Consider the following 21,663-nt stretch of genomic DNA (forward strand, 5'->3'; position numbering starts at 1 on the left):
TCTGAAATTCGGGATTTTTCAGTCGAGGTTCAAATTTTTGATGCCGCTCTATAACTTTATCGATTGTCCACTAAAATCCACAGGTTCTCGTTGAATTTCTATCATCTATGGTTACATTCTTTTCCATAGCGACTGTGCGAAAACATTCGACAAAATATCCAAAGTATCAAACCTTGAAAATGTAGAGGACGCTGTAATTGTGATGAATTTCTGTAGACTTCTTTGTCTAAAGCTCTGTAAACCATGACTTTAACTTTATTTTGCAATCTGTTTGAATCTGTCGTTGCGTGTATCGTTGCAACAATTGTGTATTAACATTTCGATTCTAAAATAACGATAATAAACGTACTTGGTGTGTGTGTGTTCATTACAATATTCTAATCACAACATGAACGCACCACCAACCTTCGAATCGTTTCTTCTATACGAGGGAGAGAAGAAGTACGTACTGTAAATTAGTTAACCTGTTATTTGAAAGGTTTGTTAAAACATCGTATATGTACATGTTACATGTTATTTTAGAATAATCAAAGAGCAGGACACTAAAGTTCCCAATGCCGCAATTTTCACTATTAACAAAGAGGATCATACTCTTGGGAACATGATTCGCAAGTAAGCGGTCTCAAACTCTGTACGTATGGTTTTTATAAATGACTGTTAGTTAATAAGAATTTCATTCGCTGTTTAATAGTCAGCTACTGAAGGACCCTCAGGTTTTATTCGCCGGTTATAAGGTTCCTCATCCACTGGAACACAAGTTTGTAATTAGAATTCAGACCACATCGGACTATACTCCACATGAAGCTTTTATGCATGCTATTACCGATCTTATAGCTGAACTTTCACTATTTGAAGAACGTTTTAAGGTCAGTTAATAATATTAGAAGATGGATTACAATATCTGCTTTCCATAGGCCAAATCTTAATGCAAACAAACTGTTATATTACAATTAATCATAAATATAAAATATTTCAGGAAGCTATTAAGGAGAAAAAAGAAGGATTGGATTGAATCGTGTTTCTTCCTTTTTCTTTTAATCAAGACAATTGTGTAAATAAAGATCTAATATATGTATATAGAAAGTTTTTCTATTACAAAATGACCTGATTTAGTTTAATAGGTGAATTGAAAATGACTGATATTTGTACATATATATATGAATAAGTAAATAAAAAGGTTTAGAAAAATATATTCTTTAAGCACATTCCTTATTTAAAATGAATGATTATCCATTCAGTTTGATTAAATTCATGTAAAATACTAATAATCAGTCTCTTACAATTTTATTTTCCTTAACTACAAAGCTTGTTTCTAATTTACTAAATGTACATTTCAAGACAAGACTAATTCAACGAATGTATTAACCCTGTGTTAAATCTTAAAGTTAAAAGGCAAGACAATGGTAAGTCACAGTAGTACAATTCTGCTGAAATAAAAATTTTGTACCATGACCAGTGGCAAGAACGACAGAAGATATACACGAAATAATAAACTCGCAACAGAATTCATTTTGATTATGTTAGAGTACAAATGTTCTTTCAGAAAAATGTACTACCAATTAAGTCGATATAAGTGTTTAGTATCAGAAATAGTGTAAGAAACGTCTTAAACTTTTTATAACCCTAATGGCTCGATCGTTGAGTTCTTCGATTAAAGGAACTATCATTGAATGTGCCGCGTTTTTCTTTGAACGCTAAATAAATTATTAAATACATGTACAGGTTGGCATAAATAACTATTATGTACATTAATTACACTCGAGACTTCGTCATATCTACTGTCATATGCGCTCAATTACGTTCCATTCTGCGAATGAATTATGCTCCTGTTCTATATAACACAGTTTTTAACAATGTACCGTAAATAAACTTAAGCCATAATTCTGGCTCATAGTAGAGAACTGGTATAGCTTTGTACTTTAACAATCACGTGGAAGCGCAACAAATGTACACGTATAGACATAGTTTGGTGAACATACATAAACTTTTAAACCATAAATTTAATAATACGAGGAGCACAGGTGTTTGTCAGCGGGTCGTCGATGGTCTCTTGGATGGACACGCATGTTCCTGTATGCAGGAAGACGTATACACAACGATAGCGTTAAACTCTTTCATATAAAAATATGCTCTGTAAAAGTTTCAACAGACAGTTTTTTTTTCTTTCATATTTAGGAATCTGGTGAGAAAAGCAGTGAAACTGGTCTAGAAATTATAAGACGCCATTAAAATGTTTCAGCGTCATCGCAATCGCGCGTATCGTGTCCAAACACTGTAAAACAATTAGAACAATTATAAATGGAGACGAATAGAAACGACGGGAGTGCATTAGAAGGGTTAGTATGAAATATTCGAGTGATATACTTAAAAAGGGAAACGTCGTGTTAGTCAGTGTTAAGAGATTTCGCTCATTTTTAGATAACACTTTTCACGGAGTTCGAATGTCTGTTCAAGGAGTTTAAATGATTGTTTTTCCGCCTAGGAGAAAGAATATTGTAAACGGAAGCAAAGAGAAGCGCGATTCGCAAAATTCTGAACAACGTATTCTTACTTTCACAATTTTCGCAGTACGGTCTCTCCACCGATGGTTTCTTCGGAGACTTTGTCACTTTTTCCGTATCCAAGAAATCTTGAGCTTGACGGGGGCAGTCTTCCGTCTCGTGTAAATCAAATTGGTCGCAAATATCACAGAACATTCGCGGTGCAACCATTCGTTTCTCTAATGTTGTGCTAGAATTCAATAATTGTTGTAGCAGAAATCGTTGAAAATATACCAAAAGCTGAGAGTCATAATACTATAAGACTATGCTTTAACGCTATTTCAGTTATCTACGATCTAACATAAAACTACTACAATTCTCAGCTATTTATGTATATCTACATTTACTTCAAAATTGTACTGTACGAACTGGGTATACTCGTCAGCTTCGTTGGCAGGTACTCCCATTTCTAGAACCTCAACTTTACACAGTAAAGTTTCGTTCTTACGCTGCATATCGACTATCACGGAGTTTAAGAAATCTATTTGACTTTTTGCGGTTTCATATTCCTCTTTTAATTTCAGAACATCAATATCTTTGTCAACTGAAATTCATAGTTTAATTTTGTAATCACATTTATGAAATACACAAAAATTGATTTAAAATAAATTTTACCTATATGTTCTTTCATGTCGCCTCCCGCTGCCTGCAATATGGATTACAATTTTTTTATCTATCACTATCTACTAGTTAATATATATCAAAGGATATTAATATTTATTATTTAGTTAGATACTGAAATCGAAGTGTAAAACTTACATCGTAATTATTTTTCATATTTTCACGAGTCAATTTTAATTGATTCGTCGCTTCCGTCCACTTAGCAGTAATTTGTTTATTCTCTCTTTCCCTAAAACATATGTTCGATTTAGAAATCGTAAAAGTGATATAAAATTATTTACTTTGTACTCACAAATTATTTTGTGCTTCTTTCAATTGTGCGGATTCCGAAGACATAAGGTTTAATTTTTCCATCAAATTTTGCATATTTTTCTCACTTTCCTTTTCTTTATTTCTCATAGTATTTGTTAGTATTTCAATTTTTTGCTCTTGTTCATTGAGCAATCGTTCGAGAGATTCTTTACCATCGACTAGACTTTTGTTTTCCTTAATCGCCTCATTCAATTTACTTTGCATCACTTTAATCTCTTCATTTCGCGCCTGTTCGTCCATCTTTAATTTTTCTGCTCGCACGTCTTCCCAGCCCTTAATTTCCGCTGTTAATTTATTGATCGTTACTTCCTTATCGTTCAAATCACCAATTTGTTTATCTATTGTATCTTGAAGCGATTGTTGCTGTTTCTGTAGTTCAGCATTTCTCTGCATCGCAGTTTCAAGTTCGGACTGTTTAGCTCTCATTTCGCACTCTAAAGTGTTTTGTAGTTTCATTACGGACTCATCTTTGGAGCTTTGTAATTCTTTCATCATGTGTTCTTTTTCCTGCAGGATATTATTCTTCATATCCAATTCATTTCGCGCAGTCGTCAACTGTGATTCTAGAGTTCTAATGCTCTCTTCTAATTTCGATTCTAATGTGTTTACTTTGTTTTCTAATAAAACTTTCGTTTCCACCATATTCAATATTTCCTTATCTTTTCCCGATAATGCTTCTTGCAGTTTCTTGAGTTCATTTATCGTTTCCGTTTTTTCTTTTTCTATGGCCACGATACTGTCGTTAAGTTTCGTTATTTGTGTCTGAGCTTGTTCAGATTCTTTTTTCATTTGATCAAGAGCGTCTTCTTTGACTTTAACCATTTCTGTCGAAGTAGCCAGTTTCTCTTTTAATTCTTTTATTTCATTGGACATAGCATTCACTGATGCTTCAATATTTTTGTCTGCAGTTTCCCTGCTAACCATTAGGATTTCCTTTGCTTTCTGTAATTCTTCGTATTTGCTTTGCAATTCCTGCAAATTAGAATCTTTCTCAGCTACTAACGACTCCAATCTCGCACGATTTGTCACCTCAGTTTCGAGTTTCTCAGTTAAATCTTCGATTGACCAACGATTGGCACTTTGATTCGCTTCTAATTTAGACTTTAACTTTTGTAAAGCCTTTACTTCTTCTTGGGAACTGGCTAATTCTGTTTTCATGTCACCGATTTCCTTTTGAAGAGAAGTTATCTCTTCTTTATGTGAATTTGTTAATGCTTCACATTGCTTCTGTAACTTAATAATCTCTTCCGTACTAGTTTTCAATTCGTTTGAAAGACTTAATGATTCTTGTGACTTTTCTTTGAGCTCCTCTTTAATGCGCTCATTTTCCTTCATTTGTTCACTAAGATCTATGTTTTCCTTTTCGAATCTTTTTATTCTATCAAGTAATTCCACGTTCAATTTCTTCTCTTTTTCTAATTCAGCTTTACTATTTTCTAATTCTGAGCGTTGCTCCTGAATCAACACATTAACTTTATTCAATTCTGTTTCCGTATTGTTTAACTTCGATTCTAACGATTTGAGCATATTTTCACTTTTGAATGCTTTGTCTTTATACTCGTCGAGTTCCTTTTCTTTCATTCGCAAATCCTCGTTGTATTTTATGAGCTGTTCCGAAGAGTTAGCGGAAGTGCTTACCAAATTTGCAATATCCGCTTCCTAAACATAGAAAAACATAGCACGAACTATTAGATATGTTACATCTACATTTAAATACTAAATAAAATAATTACTAACCAATTTTTCCTTTTGAACAGTGACTTGTGATAGTTTATTCTCTACACCAGCAATTTCTTGATTTAATTTTTCAACATTACTTTCGGATTCTCGAAGTTGAACCTCCAATTGGGCTTTGATTTGTTCTGATAAGGTAAACGCACTTTGCAATTCTAAAACATAAAGATTATGATACTATTAGTAAAAAAAAATTAATTATTAAAATTGTATGCACAGTAAGGATTTACCTGAAGTTTTTTGTGTAAGATTTTTTATCTCTTCGTCTTTATTCGCGAGAATCGATTTCAATTCGAGTATATCGTTTTCTAATTTACTAAGCAATAGGGACTTTTGTGATATATTCGCATTCGCCTCTTCTATACGCTTCGCCTTTTCTTCGATCTGGCCCTGATAAAGTTTCGTTAATTCCTCTAATTCAGCTGCAGTTGTCGAACGAAGCTCTGATAATTCTTTTTCCTTTACTTTCAACTCTTCGCTTAATTTCTTCAATTGCGCGGAAGAATTAGCTTCTGTAGTCATTAAAGAGACAATATCTTGCTCCTAAAGTAGCGCATCATTTAGTTTCAATAAAATGAATATTTGTGTGAGAATGTTGGATCAAAATACAACAATAACAACTGTATTTGAACAGTTGCATTTATTAAATTACGATACGTTCACTTTCTCCAAGTACTGGGATGTACTTACTAATTTCTGTTTTTCTTGAATTACTTTGAAGCTATCCTCGGCTTTCGACTGATATTCCTGTATCTGCCTAGAAAGTAAAGTATTTTTCTCTTCCACTAGTACGAGCTTTTCGTTTAATTCTGTAAAATTAGAAATAATGATGATATCTCGCATGACACGCTGTCTTTTGTTCCTTTAACGTACCTTCAAGTTTCTTTAAGGCAGCAATTAATTCTTCGTCTTTCTTCTTACTTATTTCAACTTGCGCGGATAGTTCGGTCATCAGTTTTTCCATTTCAAATGTCTTCTGATCAAGTTGTATAGTAACCTCCTTGATCTTAAAGTCTTTCGTACTCAACTGTTCATTGAAGGATTCTGAAAGCTTATCGATCTGCTTCATATTCTCAGTCTTAAGATTCTCTAAAGCGGCGTTTTGCACCTCCAGCTGCTTCTTTGATTCTAATTCTAACTCTTGCGTTTTTGTTTCAAGAAGCAAAATAGCTTCTTTAAGACGAGTTTCCTTCTCCTCGATCGCCTTCTCGTACTTAGACGTTAACAATTCCTTCTCAGTTGTACTTTCTTTCTTTGTATTCTCGACAGCATCTGTAGCTCGTTGTAATTGTTCTTTCAAAGTGTTCGTGCTGTTTTCGAATTCCTTTTTTATGTCCTCTATTTGCACGTTTTTCTCCTCCAAACATTTCATTGCACGATCTAGTTCTATTCGCAAACTGGCTTCTGAATCTTTTTGCACCGCATTTTCTTGTTGATTCGCGTTCAGCTTTGATTCTAGCTCTTTTATCTGAGTAGCATATTGCTCTATAAGCGTTGCCTTCTCTTGCATCTCTTTCTCAAGATTACTCCTACTATCTTCCAACATTTTATTAAGACTCTGTAAGTCTAAATTAATTGATCGTTAAAATGAAGTATACATCAACCACTTTTGTGCCTATCTGGTATTTTGCTAAAGAATTTTTAAGCGTATCTTGTTCCAATGTACCTGCAAGCTGATGCTTGTCTTGGACCGCAACATTGGACAGTTCATTACGAAGACGCGCCAGTTCCTCCTCAGTTTCGAAAAGCTTTATGTTGTCCTGTTCAAGTTGGGCAACGCGTTCCCTTTCTTCTAGCAATTGCTTTTCGAGATCTTTGATCCTATTTTCATTTACAGTATTTATCACCTAACGACAAACGTTTAGTACATCAATAAGTCAGTTCAGACAAACATTGACTAAAGTGAAGCGTATCAAGATACACGTAATTTACCAATTACGTTGATTTAGGCGAAAATGCAATAAAATACAAGTGTCATTTGTCTTTTCTTTTTCGTACGCTTCGGCAAGTGTTAAACGTATTATTTGATATTACAGAACAACAATATACAACTGTGTACGTAACATAATTAAATTCACCACAGTATGACTATAATAATAATTTACAAAAGTAAACAGCAAATAAATAATAAAAATACGTTCGCGTATAAATAAGTAAACGGAACAAACAAATAAATATTACTGGATCTTTTAGATTCTAAATCACAGGTTTAAGTAATAATTACTTATCGCTCTGTTAATGATTGATCCATATGTAAAGCACAAATTTAGCGTGAAAGAAGCACTACTGGAAACAGCAATTATATTTGCAGTGCACCGTCAAGCGTGTTAATCCGGCACCTCTCTAACAAAATCCAATAGCATTACAACGGAACCTATCAAATCTACGCAATGTAATTTTCAATTCCTTTAGACTATAAAATCTTTATCTTAGTTTTCTTTCCTCTACACGTAGTCTAAATAAATTAAACGAGCATCAAGTAAGACTATTATCAATTTCAACTTCGGATGGTTAAATGGTGTTAACGGATCGAGGATAAATTAGTCGCGAAAGCATTGAATATTGGCACATAATGCGACGTCACTCAGGTGTTTGGCAAAATTGCGATGAAATGATAAACGACATGACTACAGTGGAGATAAGAGAAGCGGTGCAGAAAAACAGCATCATCAACCCTTCCTCTGTCTCGAACGGCTGCCATCGGATACTCACACATTGTTCACTTCTCTCTTTCTGAAAATAAACGATAACGTTTCTGCGTTAACACCCACAGCCCAAACAGAAGGCTTTCGTCTACCTCAATGAAATTTCTCATCTTTCATCTTTGGTAAATATTTGTTTTTTTTTTTTATTTAGACAGCTACAACACTTTACATTTCGCGATTGAGACATTCTATGTACTGCATTGTAGGGCTTTACCCACCACCATTTATTAAGTGAAAGCTTATTAAAGCATACTGAATCTAATCCCTAATTCTAATGCTTTGACAAACAACTATCGTATGCAATTATTTCAAAACGGAAACAGAAACCTGACGAAACAAAGTGAAACAAGGGAAAGGATAAAAACGATATGCATGTGTTCTTTATTTCACCTTGTGTTCTTCTATATTCTCATTTGATATATTTTAATCTGCTTTTCCTACAAACATCTATACTTACCTCACAGTGTATTTAATTTTAGGCGAATCTACTATCTGAATACATTTCTTTCTTTCAAATCTGAAAGAGAGCGGTTGTACAATTATGATGTATACCTGAATATCGTCCTTATTAACCGACTCTTCTTCAAAACGGAACAGAAGGTCCTCGCATCTCCTCTTCTCCTCCTCGAGTTGTAGAGCAATCGCATTTTTCTCCTCCAGCAGCCTCGCGAAAGCGGTCTCCGCGTCGGAGACTGTCTTCTGCATTTTCTCCCGATACTAAAATTAAAATTACCATATTAACACCGACGTTCGATGAAAATATCACACAAGATAACGCATACAACATTACAACCTGCTCATATTCTTTTACTATCGAGATAATCGACTGTTCTGCCTGATCCGCTTGATTCGCTGCCTTCGTAACTCGTTCACGTTCCAAATCCCGTTCCTTCCGGAGGAACTCGATTTCCTGTTGCTTCTCCTTTAATGATTCCTGAAAACGACGGATGTTTCAGAGAAAACGTCACACAGTAATTAATTAAATGAGATGCTTTACTTTAAGGGGCTTTCCAACGGCGAAATCGCACTATACACATATTAAGAAAGTTCGTACAACAACCGAGATGATATGCGCAATAAAAGCGTGAGTGGAGGAAACTAATTATGAACAGACACCATCCAACGAACAGAGAGTAGTATTGTCTCAATGTTTAAAAATTAGAGTATTCAAAATTTTTTTAAATAAAGAGGAGCAGACTTCATTTGTCGATATTACATGAATGGAAAAAGATATAGAATTCATGTATGTAATGAAAACACTAAATTGTTTGACGCTTTTACTATACATATCATTTTAGTTATATATAAAGCTGTTCAAATACCAAAATGTTCAACTCAAACATTCATGCTTTTACAAAAAATGACATTGGATACTTTAAAACATTACAATTTCATAGAATATCCACTGGAATAAAGATCCTTTGCAACTGAAACTTTCCTTCAGCTTGTTTTCTGATATCATAACACAATGATTTCTGTTGTACGAATGCAGATAAATGAATTCAGTTCCTAGTTGCATAATTTGTTCAAAATATGCAGCTGGGAACTTTTAATGGGATATCGGTCGATCATTTCAGCTTGTGAGTCTCAGAGCGTACAAACTCTACATTTAATCATTGTCATCGAAACGCGTGTCTGCGTACTCACGTCTGTGCATCCGATTCATGTCGCGTCTTTATCTCGCCCGATTTTTACGACTGTTTTTGCTCTCTTACAGAGAACCGGTTCCGAGTAAATACGAGGAAAGCATACAAACTAAGTGCGGGACAGAAAACTACGTAGCGTTACGTTGATGCGACACTTGCAGCTCCAATACATAATCATCGCTACATCATCGATCGTTGTGTCATCAACGCCGAGTAAATTATATACCACGCTCTTTACGCGTACACTCGCCGCGCGTTAACGAGTAATAAACAATTAAGCGCTTAAGACACGCTCAGTTTCGATGACAGTTACTCGAGACAAGTCGAAGAATGTTCGTTTGACTGAATAAAAAAAAATAAGAAAGAAAAAAATAAGAAATTTACGGAAGTGATACCCACCTGGGTGGGAGTCAGATTTTAAGGAGATTACGAGGAACGGACGGATGATATTTATTAACATCACATACAGGTATCAGAGTACTTTTCTAAGCTACTTATCATCTACCGTACAACTATGCGGTAACGCACTAATAATAAACTTTGTAGTATGTGTCTACAATGACTAAATGAATCGACGTAACAGATCTTTCGACTGTCCACATACACGGGATTATGTTTACCGTTAAATGTCACAACCGATATTTTGTTAAAACATTATAATCCTCTGGTGTACAGTCTACGTGTTTGGGAAATATTTCGGCAATTACAATTAGTCAGAGACTAATCTAGGGGGCATGATAATTAATCTGTAATAAGTTAGATCGTGATCTCACCTGCAGGGTTATTCGTGCAGGTGTCGTCGTGCGATAACCAGGCCTCTGGAATTTTTGATGCAACAAAAAACAAAAATGTATCATGCAACAGCCATACAGTTAAGCCGTGGAATTCCTCCTATATAGGATTCCTCCTAGTCTCTTTGTTCTAACGAATAAATATATATATATCTCATTTTTTCTCTATTAAAAAAATATACATATACAACGGCTATGGGAATAAAATAATACAATAATACATATAGCATGGCTCTTCAAGCGTTCAATAAAGTTAAATTTGTCCAAAGATAAGGAATACTGAACATTTTTCTTTGGATCATTATTTAAACTCAACTTGACTATCCATCTAACACTCAACAATGTTATTAACAACAACAGCAACAACGATAACAACTGTATATAGGTATATGTCCACATACGTAAAACTAACAACGTCTAGAAGGGAGCTAACAAGCTAACAGGTCGCATTTTCACTCGCAAACGCGTTTCAAAGCAGTCTAACGGAAGAGGCGATGCTTTATTTGTTCATGTCAAAGGAAACGCGTTCATTGGACTGCTCAGAACAATCAGAGGATCATCCTCCCCATTAAAACGCTATTTAATACTCTAACATTCTGATTTGAACATTGGAGAAACCAAGCAGGTACTGAAGCAAGTGTATCGTGATGTATGAAGGTTGAACCTAGAACTTTTTTAGATAATTATAACGAGACATTGTCAAAGCAATGTGATACATGTATAAAAGTAAGTATTAACCCTCTCATTACACTGTGAGAAAGAAAGTAAGCATTGGCTCGAACCCCTTTAAATCCTCTGATTGCTCGATTGGAACGGTAGAACAAAAAAAAAAACAAAAAAAGGTAGACAATCAGGAATCTGCGTTCCGGAGAGTAGGTACAAGCCGCAGGCCATCCTCGTCACTCTGGCACCGTGAATCTTACCCTCGCGACGCCAACGCCAGCCCTCGTGGCTGTGCTGGCGGTGCTTGTGTAGCTCGAAACGGAGACCAACGACTCTCTGGAACCGGTCTTCCTCATGGACGAGTTCAGAGCGGCACCCATTGGCTTGTGCACCATGCACGATGACCTTTTGCTGGACGGCGACCGGCTGACCTTGTGCGCGGGTGCGAACAGACCGTATTTAGGTCGACACTCGAAGTACCTGAATGAACGCTAAACCAGTTAGCAAAGCAGAGGCAGAAAGAAGGCACTAATTGATTTTTTAACCCTCTATAAAAGACCACGGCAGTTAGAAGCGATACATTCGCTGCACTTTATTAATTTACTGTTGCATTGTATCTATTTTTCTTTCAAGTAAGAGCGAGGAACTATAATTTCAATTCCCCTAAAGTAATTTAAATTATAGAGGGTTAAATTATTCGAATGAAAAAATATTTTATCCGTCCGTGGGATTCGCTTTGTCATAGAATATTGTAATTTTTCTCATTTTTAAAGATGGTATAGTAAGCGAGAATACTGGTAATAAATCTCAAGGCTGTCGCAGTTATCTGTTTACATCTGTTCTGCATGCGATCGAGGCTATAAATATACCTACTGGCATGATCGACTCGCGTTAATTAATTCGCCGTTGCAGAATCGAGGGAGAAGCCCGATCGAACAAACACTCCTCCCACGCTGCTTTTCCGGAACCGTGTAATTCTACGCTATTACTTCGGAACCACAGATTTCAACCACTCAAAAGTCGAACGAAAAATAATCCAGTAAAAACCTTTGCGTTAAAAAGAAAAAGAGAAACATTAAAAAAAAATAAAACAAAACAAACTCAGTAGAGTGGATAAAAAACTAGCGAAGTTACACTCATGTCTTTGCTTCATATCTTGTACGCGAGGAAAGTAATATCCCATAAAGAGTGATAGGGGCAATGATGTAACACAGTGGCGAGAGGGAAGCGACCTTGAATGGTCGAAATCTCTGGCCCGGATTATAAATGTCGAATATTGTTGCAGACCTCTTGTCATCGACAGAACCGTCGTTCTTTCCAACCGGATCGTCGAGCTCCACGCCGCACCATTCGCCAGCTGCAAACTCTGTCATGCCCATGTACCTGAGGACACCGGTTTTGCTACCTTGGCTGGACGATACTATTACCCTGTCGCCTATCCTGAGATCCCTCTGGGACATCGTGGACGACAGACTCGTCATTGATGCGTCTGCGTGACGAGTTACAACATACTTCTTACAATGTGTGGTGGATTCTTTTTTTTTTTGTTCATAAATAGAGTGAGGCATGCAAAAGACATTGAGCTGTAGTTATGTAAAATAGGTTCACTATAATAAGATCTTTGCGATACCGGTGATTGTTGTTAACCCTCGACTGATTAAAAATGAGATTCTTGAAGAATTCAAGGTCTGAGTTTACATAATTCCGTGCTCTTAAGCATATCGCACGATGTAATTATTTTTTCGTCAGCTTTACAGAATGTCTGATTAATTTTAATCTCAGTTGAAGGTCAATCTAACAAAGCTATCCTCTATCTCTATCTACATTTTTAACAATCTAATCGCTAAGAAGAAAGTGAGGAAGCGGTATCCAATTTATTTATTAAACGCACGCAACTTGATAAGAGCAAAGACTACATATTATAGATATAGAAAGGTAGATAGCACAAAGTATAGAGTGTGTGATAGACAACACTACATCGTTCCTTTTAGTGAAATTCAAAGTATCTGCTGATGCAGATACCACTGTACAGCGTGCTACATGTTAGACATAGCGATAAAACAGGCTTCACAACTCAAGCTACACAGCGTGCACCTGAACATTCCGTTCGAAGGGAAAAAGCCACAAAAACCTATAAGGAAATTTCGCATTCTTCATCTTCACCTGCAAACATTCCCCATGAAACCAACACAGATGCACAGGCCAGAAGATTTACGCAACACAACGCTCTACAATGTACAATCTTAAGCCTAAAAAATTCTGTGCGCGCAGACCAACGCAAATCCATTCTACTCTACGACTCTACCAAGAGGGAACCCAGCAAGTAAGAAAACGCATTCTTTCACGTCCCTCTTGCTCAGCTCTCGTTCTCAGGCAACGTTCAAGCACACTACGGACGGGGATGGTATCTCTTGCAGCGATCCTTACTCAGTGACGGGGACATGGACTTGCTGAGGCTTCCTTTTGCGCTGTCAGGCGGCGATGTCGGCGTCTTCTGGGTCGGAGAGGTCGCGAAAGGATCGCTCAACGGTGCTCTGGTCAGCCTGGTCAGTCTGGAGAAGATCCCACGTTTCGGCTCGCATTGAAAGTATCGACATCCGGCCACGGATCCGTCGTTTTTCCCTGAAGTGTCCATTTACGAATTTAATTCTCCTTGAACGGCGATCCTCGAGGGATGATGGTTAGGGCTTACCGATTGGTTCGTCCAGGACTACCCCAGCCCAGTCGCCAGGCGCAAATTGGGTCTCCCCGATGTACGCGATGGCGCCTGGTTTCGTGCCGCCGACCCATACTCGGTCCCCTATTATGAAGCTGTCCGTGTCCTCCGTCAGGACCACGCTGTTATCTATTTGGGGTGGAATTAGAGGGGTTTTTAGTGGCTTCGGATGGACTTTCGTTTGACACAGTTTCGTATTGAGAGTTTTTTCTATTCTGTAATCCTTGTTCCTCGTTTTTATTTAATCCTGGGGCTTTCTTAAACCGTGGACCAAATTTTTGTACAACGATACATTAACACAGTTAACATTTTCTGTGATGGTAAGCTTCTTCATTATGAAAATTGTAGTATAGACCATATATAATTTCGAATAAAATTTCGCGCGTGTTAGTATCGTTTGAGGAATTTGGAAACGCGTCGGTTAGTGTTCCAATCGTTACGAAAGAAGGATAAACTTGACAAATTTTGTTGAGAGTAGTGGAAAATGCATTTTCGGAGAAACACTTATTTGGTTCGTTGGGATCGCTTCGTTCACGTAATTTCGAACATTGATCGAGCCGTAGGCGTACGTGCAGCAAGCGCAATTAACTATAACACGAACGAACAGGTATCGCGAGACGATTCACAGAGGAGACGATGCAGTTGTAATTATCGCGTAGTGACGCGAAGGTAATCGACCATTTTGACGAAGGTTAGTCATGCCCGAAAGAATTCGAGGTCATGGGTGTGTACTTTGGGAATCACGTTCCTGGACGAACGCCAAGATTGCAGAATGTTACACAGTCAACGCTGCAACGAAGGAATTCCAATAGTATTCGATGCTGAAGTTCTTCACATTTTATCGCCCCCATACTTCATATCCCTCCCAAATATTTTACTCAATAATATATCTCTCATATATTTATAAGAAATACATATTATATATATCAAAATGGTCAACTACCTCCGCGTCGCTACGCGTTGAAACGTAGGAAGAGAGAACACAAGAAATGAAACGAAAGAGAAGAAATAAAAAAAATCAGGGGAAGCACTTACCTGACCCTCTGCGCAGGCCAGCCTCGCTTAATCGACGGCCGTGCGTTTCCCATAGATGATCCATCTGGTCTGTGGTCATGCAAAACAACACAGAACAATGCAAATCATACGAAACAAGAAGCATGCTTCCACGGTGCTGGGGTGAGCTCGTTGCATTTCATTTGTCAACCTTGTGTTATAGGGTTGAAGATGATTAAAAACGAAAAGGGTCTCAATAAACGAACACGTGGAAAAGGTGGACGTAAACATGGCGTAACGGAAGATTAAGTTCCGTATCTTATAATCGTGTCACGCACGATAAAACAAATCGGGATACGGTTTTAATTGCGATTGGGCCCGTATATAGGTAAGAGAGGAAGTTCATTTCCTATGGACCAGGTTATTAAGTGGAGAGTTATGTAAAGGAGGGATCAACGAGGCGTGTTCGCGTACAAATTGATCGGCGATGATGCTGTAAATTTTGTATTAAACAGTTCAATGAACATGTAAACATGATCTAAAAGTAAGTTCATCCTAACAATTAAACCGTGATAAAAACAATTACGGAGAGATGAACATATATAAAATTTTGCTCCTCCAATTCAATGTTTTAATGAATTCAGACTAGCAGTTTCAAATAACGAAAACTGAAGCTGCAATTTTTTACAGCTTTTTTCATTTTTTTTTTTAAACTTCATAATTGCTTGACAAATAAAAAAATTTGTATTGTTGCATACTATGATATATACATGTTAACATCTAACATGTATTAGTACTTCAACTTCGAAGATCGCAACAGAGTCAATTTGCCTTTTTTCTCGCGACTGGATCTTCTTCCGGAAAGCGCCGCAATTTCTCTTTCCGCGTCGTATCTTGGCGATAATTCGATTGCAACGTGAATCGAGCGATTTACGTAGCAGAAGCGATGCAAAAAGTCGTAGAAAAACGTGGCGATTCGCGATTTAATTAAGTATTCACGACCGACGAGTGGGCGAGCCGATGGCGGTAGGTCGTTCGCGTGGGCGGAAGCCTCTGTTCGACGAGATCGGACCGCGATTAGGCCGATACGATTGAACGTGAGATCGTATGCACATGTGACACGATCAAAGATGACTCTTCCACCTACATGATCTTTCAGAGATAACGCGTAAGGTTTTTAATGACCACAGTACTCCAATACTAAACATGTTCTTACTTTCAAATCGATTTATAAAATAATTGAAATGAATAAAACATTTATGAGATAATAAAATTCCAAGAGTGCAAATATTCTAAAAAGATCCGTGCATCATCGACATCCAACGTTTCCAATCGTTACGCGTGACTCGCTACGTTAAAAATTGCATTATAATAGCAATTATCCCAAGAATTAATGCTAAACCAACTGTTCGTTTATCCTCGCAAGATCAATTCTCCAAGACGACATCGCGCAGCAGTTCTACTTTCCAAACCCTATATAAAGATCGATGCATCATCATCTAATGCTTCTAATTGTTACGCGTGAGTCATTTGAGAAAAACGATACACGGTAAAAGCGACGTGAACCGAACGCTCGATCGAGTCCAGGTTGATTCGAATACAATAAGATTCGGCGAGATGTCTGATCTACTTTTAGAACGAATCTGCTAAACGGAGCGATCAAAGATAGAGACCAAAATAAACTTCGCGCAGTGTCAAATACCTTGGCCATGTCCGACACACGGAATGTTCGTAATTAAATCCGGATAAGCAGTCACAGAATCCGTGATACGCTACGGTTCCGCACGAGTGTAGACGATCCATATGTAAACAAGGTTAATGGTGGCATCGATTCGATTACTACTACGGTTGGCAGATAGCAATTTACTCCTGGAATCTAATCTGATGTATGCCATTGGTAATCAGATCTCTGTTCCAGAATCGGCTTTCAATCACGGCTCGACGAGTAGCTCGGTGATGTATCAAATTTTTGATGGTCTTTACTTGATGATCTGTCGACGATTCGAAAATTGTCAATTAGAACTGGAAAGCTTCGTTTTATTTAGCGTGATGAAGAAACCTGTGTCAAATTATGTATTTTGAATCCAATTACTGAATGAACGACGTACTTGTGTACTTATGATCATCGAAGGACACTAATGAACGCGATCCACCGTATTATTTCAGTGGCGCCAGTGAGACGCTAAATGGAATTTGTCGGATAGGTTTAAAAAACCGGCTGCCACTGGCGTGTAAATATTAAAGAGACCTAAAAAGAGTAATATCCCGAGTCTCGAGCTCCGTATTTAGAAGATGGTGTCACACTGGACACCATGAGGCCGATTGCGTCAGAACGAAAGATCGCCACCTTAGACTGTGCTATGATCTACGACGGAATGCTAATGGGACATGGAGAGGAAAAAAACATAAGCAAACATTTGTACGATATGTTCACAGCTTTGGAAACATATTTGGTGACAACTACCTACTTGCCTGAATATTTTTACAAATTACTCGATTACTGAGGCCTATAAGTAGAAATAGATCTCGATCAGACATAGGTATGAGTAGAAGAGACTACGTTGAGGATATAATTAATAACAATGAAAATTGATACCTATCCGATGTCATCGTAGATGAATCTGGATAAGAGAATGAAAGACCAGTTGTTAACCTTTGCTCCGTCAATGTGGTTCATAAACTGTAGCTGTAAAAAGATCGACGAATGTTCAGCAATGAAGTTAAGCCATCGACCTTCTACACCTTCGCTAAACATGGATCAACCATGGTACACGCGCGCACACCATCGTTGATGTTAATCAAATTACGCTTTATCGAAGAGAAGCTCCTGATTTCTAGACTCGAATGATAAACACAGGTTACTGACGCTATACTCAGACTTGGTCAATCACCGATGTCCACAGAATCCTTCTTTCACCCTCTTTTACTCTCTGACAACGACCCTCCCTGATAAACCGATATCGAATATCGGGAAATCGATTCGAAAATTGACATCGTTACCTTGAGCTTTCCTATCGCGTTGCGAAACCCGAGCACCTTGCGCCGGTGCGATCGACTCGCGCGACCGATCACAGGCGCAAGGTGGACGCCGTGAAATGCCCGTCCCGAAAAGGGAAGCACGGCGAGCACGTGGGTGGAAAGACGAAACGCGCATAGCTGGAAATCGAGCGTAACAATAAACACCACGTGGATTGCATAACGCCAAGAGTGCGTCATGCGACGCGATGACTGCGTCGAGTGCACGGGCGCCCGCGGTGCAACCGTGCCACTGGATGAACCAATAAGGCAAGACAGCTGCCCTCGTTGCGAGACCAGGCGCTTTTGTACGCTTCTCTTTCCCTCTCCGCTCGACGCGAATAATCGAAACTTAGCCGTACGCTATCTGAACCTTGTAGCTACCACGGTCGTTCTAGGAAACGATCAAGGTTCTCGTCTTTGCTAGTCAACGATGATCCTCGTAGGAATCCCAGCTATCCAGGCGGGTATAGCTGGGATCACGGATCTGTAATAATCCGGGATGGTCCCTGGGGTCAAATGCTTAGGCACTCGTCTGAATGTTACAGCTGCGGGACCTCGAGTTAATGGAGGCTGATTTCTAAGGGACCACACGAGCAGGCTGAATTCTAAGGGACCACCACATTAATGCGACAACTGTTATATATGTGAGGCTTTAAATTATGTATCTCTGAAGACTTGTACGCGTAATGGTTAACCGGAACAAACTTATTTGCATTTTACAATGTCTGAGGATAAGATTAGCTATTATACTAGAGGTTTGCCGTAGGGTGTGGAAGAATTCCAAAAATGTGTATCCTTTCAGCTTTCAAGAGTAATCTCAATTCTTTTCAGTTTAAATAGCGATAACTAATGTAGTTGAGCTATAGAATACTGAAAACCCTTATAAGAGAAATTTATCTAGATGAAGAATGGTTTGTACTCCTATCATATGATTGTAGAAATGTATGGAAGATTGCAAGGACAGTGATGAAATATGAAAGAAACTTAAAGCAGAACCGAAAGATGTTATCCGTATACAAAGCATTCAAAAATTGTCCATGAGCAGTCTCTTATTTTCCATTGAACTGGAAGACTAAAGATAGTGTTAGCAGACAAAGTCCATCTCTTGCGACACAATAGCAACAAACACCATATGTAGATTACCTCCAGGCATAATATCTACAAATGCATAGCTGAAAGGAAACACAGATTCTTACTGAGGACAGACGCGGATGTAGAATTCGAGAGATCTGAAGATTCTAGAATCACGTTATGCAGAGTTCTGGAATTCCCAGACGGAGAAGATGCGGCAGATACTCGATGATACAAAATTGGGAATATACACAGAGATTTTACATCCGACAGCTAATTTAATTTACCGATCCTGAAAAAAAGAATTTAGTAACTGAAGAAAATACCCAGAACACAAGATAAAATTGCAGCGAAGGATACAATTTTTTGGAAAACAATTTACGAATCTGCTGAAACGAATAATGAGTAGTGCAAAGAGTATCCATTTAGGAAGTCAGTGATTTTACCATGAGATTTGAGATATCACGACCTCAAAGCTAACCATATCGCAACGAAACCACCGTTCAGCCTCTGCACAGTGAATGATTACTTTAAAAATGAATAATTTCTTGGATTTTTATTCCAAACACGCGACAAATATACTCGATTAAAAATCGATTGTTAAATCACTGCAACCCAAAGAATTTAAAGACGTACTAAAGATTCAAAGACAAAACCTCTATCTAACAAATAAAAAAGGAATCAATTTTTTTTGTTATTGTAAGATTCACCACTCAGTTAGTAACACTAAAATCAATGATACTCATTCTAACGTGCTAACTGATCTCTTCATTGAAACATACCGTTCACAGTGGTTGATAACGATCGTAGCGGGAAGTTAATGAGAAGTCGGTATATTTACCAGATCGGTCAGACGAGATGCGTTACGTTGAGAGGTGGAAGAACGACTCGCGAGGAGTTCGCGGTCTCGGGCTTGTAAAAGCATTCGTTCACGCTTGTCTCAGGGTCTCGTGGGCGTGCTCGTTCACGTTCGCGTGGGGAATTAACGGAGTCACGTTGAGCGACGAATCGCTTTAACCCTTTGCAGAGCCCCAACATAACACGGATTCGTATAACGCACAGGAGACACTGAGATGCTGACATAACACAGTGAAACAAACTCGCATATGTAACACTGACATATAGAAATTAAGATTTTATATTATAATTCTCGCAGGAAATAAACATTAAAAGAATCGTAACTGTTTCTTTCATTTTTCCAGTGAAATAATGAAGAGATATTTTTAAGTTCAATATTTGTTCGCTTTAAGATGAAATAAAAAGCTATTCTGCTACTACCGGTTGGTTTTTAAGTTCATTCTCATTCATCTCTTTTGTAACATTGTAAAAACGAAAATGGTTTTGACATACATTATACATACTGTATGTGTAAGATTAAATGTTATCTCAGTATGATGGTATTAGCTTATCAGGTAAATTTTCTATTATCTCCTTGCAGGAGCTATTAAAATGTGGAAGAATTCTTATTGAATTTCATATGTAAATGAGCAGAATGCATTTAATGTTTAGACTAAGATGTTGTAGACGATACTGTATAGTCTCTGCCGAAACAACATGCATATGCAATGTAAAAGGAAGACTTGTTGTAGACTCACTCATCGATGGTCTTGGAGGTGATGGCGGTACAGCTGGTCTTGGTGGTAGATTGCTGCATGGTCGGCCAATTTTTGATGGTGGTCTTATTCCTGATGGCTTCTGTTCTGTCATCTTTTATGTATACACTCACTGTTATGTAACACTGAAACATGAAAATTAAGGGTTAGTAAAATTGAAAAAAATATTTATAATAGAGACTTAAAATTAAAAAATGATGTTATACATTGATATTTTACTGAAATACTAATTTACTAATAATAATATATAAATTGAATTATATGTAAAAAATATTAATGATTTTACGAGATGTCAGATTGCATACTGCATACATTATTAGAATCATTAACAGTAAAATAATTGTACTCGCCTTAACGATTCATTAAATTACACATTTTTTATTTATATTGACTTCTGCAGCAATTTTTCATCTAAAGAAACGCATCGTTCTAACGAATTAAAAATTTGAAAAGAACAATAGAAAAGTCGTTACAGTACTTTGAATCGAAATCGAAACTAAGGATTGCGCACTCGCTCACGTGAAATGCGCAATAATTTTGCTAACCATCTGACATTGTTTAACGAACGTGACAATAAAATCTAATGCTCTTACGTGTAGAAATAAGACACGTTAAAGTATTAATCTCATTTCAAAATGAATATTATGACGTTGAAAAAAAATGTCAAACGAGTTAACCTCTTCAAGAGTAACGCGTGTCGTTTAGAGAATATAGGATATACAAGTATCGTACCTTATTTAAACGTGGCGTGATGTTTTCGCGTGTAATCAATTAACATATTTTACAAGCAACAATTAAAACATCACTGGGTTCACGAATAAGCACTGCGAAATATTCGCACGAATTACCACAGCGGTCAACGGAAAAGTGACAATTACTGGCGCCAGAAGCGCTGTCACGGTCTACTTGTGAATTAACTCGTAACTTTACGTTGTCTTCACCCCGATTCCCCTTACTTTTCGACTTAATTATTTGTACAATAAATTCTTTTCGTTTATTATCTACAATTTATCGTTCGATTATTATACATTTACAATATAATATTCTCTTTTTTTATCTCTTATCATCTACTTTAAAAGTTTACGAGTTATCGCTTTCCATCTACCTTTTTTCTTACCTCTGAGAAGCAACAGTTTTTCAATAGTTTTCCTATTTTTTGTTTTTCTCAATGAACAAAATAATTAAAACGAATATAGAATGAAATGTAAAATATCTGTTCGTTGTTCTTAATGTAATTCTT

The 21,663-nt window shown here is 37.3% G+C and overlaps 2 protein-coding genes and 1 long non-coding RNA gene across 14 annotated transcripts; 2 read left to right on the top strand and 1 right to left on the bottom strand.

Moving 5' to 3' along the window:
* Positions 1–213: 213 nt before the first annotated feature.
* Positions 214–1,181, top strand: Rpb11 (DNA-directed RNA polymerase II subunit RPB11). Its single transcript, XM_076900029.1, has 4 exons — positions 214–441; positions 523–612; positions 692–866; positions 977–1,181. The coding sequence occupies exons 1-4, from the start codon at positions 389–391 to the stop codon at positions 1,010–1,012; spliced, it is 354 nt and encodes a 117-aa protein (XP_076756144.1). The 5' UTR covers positions 214–388; the 3' UTR covers positions 1,013–1,181.
* An 87-nt stretch (positions 1,182–1,268) lies between these two features.
* Positions 1,269–21,312, bottom strand: Clip-190 (Cytoplasmic linker protein 190). 12 transcript variants are annotated; one of them, XM_076899984.1, is made up of 22 exons: positions 21,156–21,312; positions 20,406–20,548; positions 14,764–14,832; positions 13,705–13,857; positions 13,440–13,634; positions 12,300–12,501; positions 11,273–11,492; positions 10,332–10,376; positions 8,706–8,846; positions 8,465–8,629; positions 7,920–7,940; positions 6,874–7,054; positions 6,081–6,773; positions 5,898–6,016; positions 5,438–5,750; positions 5,211–5,362; positions 3,454–5,132; positions 3,300–3,390; positions 3,156–3,186; positions 2,910–3,084; positions 2,552–2,730; positions 1,269–2,272 (listed from the first exon to the last, which is right to left on the bottom strand). In XM_076899984.1, exons 2-22 carry the CDS (start codon positions 20,515–20,517, stop codon positions 2,226–2,228), a joined length of 4,983 nt encoding a protein of 1,660 aa, XP_076756099.1. In that variant the 5' UTR covers positions 20,518–20,548; positions 21,156–21,312; the 3' UTR covers positions 1,269–2,225. The 12 variants fall into 12 exon arrangements, with proteins under 12 accessions (XP_076756099.1, XP_076756105.1, XP_076756103.1 ...); XM_076899990.1 differs by lacking the exons at positions 20,406–20,548; positions 21,156–21,312 and adding exons at positions 19,257–19,320; positions 19,652–19,736; XM_076899988.1 differs by lacking the exon at positions 14,764–14,832.
* LOC143426512 (uncharacterized) lies at positions 9,904–10,898 on the top strand. The gene is made up of 2 exons (XR_013102158.1): positions 9,904–10,027; positions 10,105–10,898. It is a non-coding gene; the product is annotated as an uncharacterized LOC143426512 (long non-coding RNA).
* Positions 21,313–21,663: the final 351 nt, after the last annotated feature.

This window comes from Xylocopa sonorina, chromosome 8, assembly GCF_050948175.1.
Source record: "Xylocopa sonorina isolate GNS202 chromosome 8, iyXylSono1_principal, whole genome shotgun sequence".
Taxonomy (NCBI): Eukaryota; Metazoa; Arthropoda; class Insecta; order Hymenoptera; family Apidae; genus Xylocopa; species Xylocopa sonorina.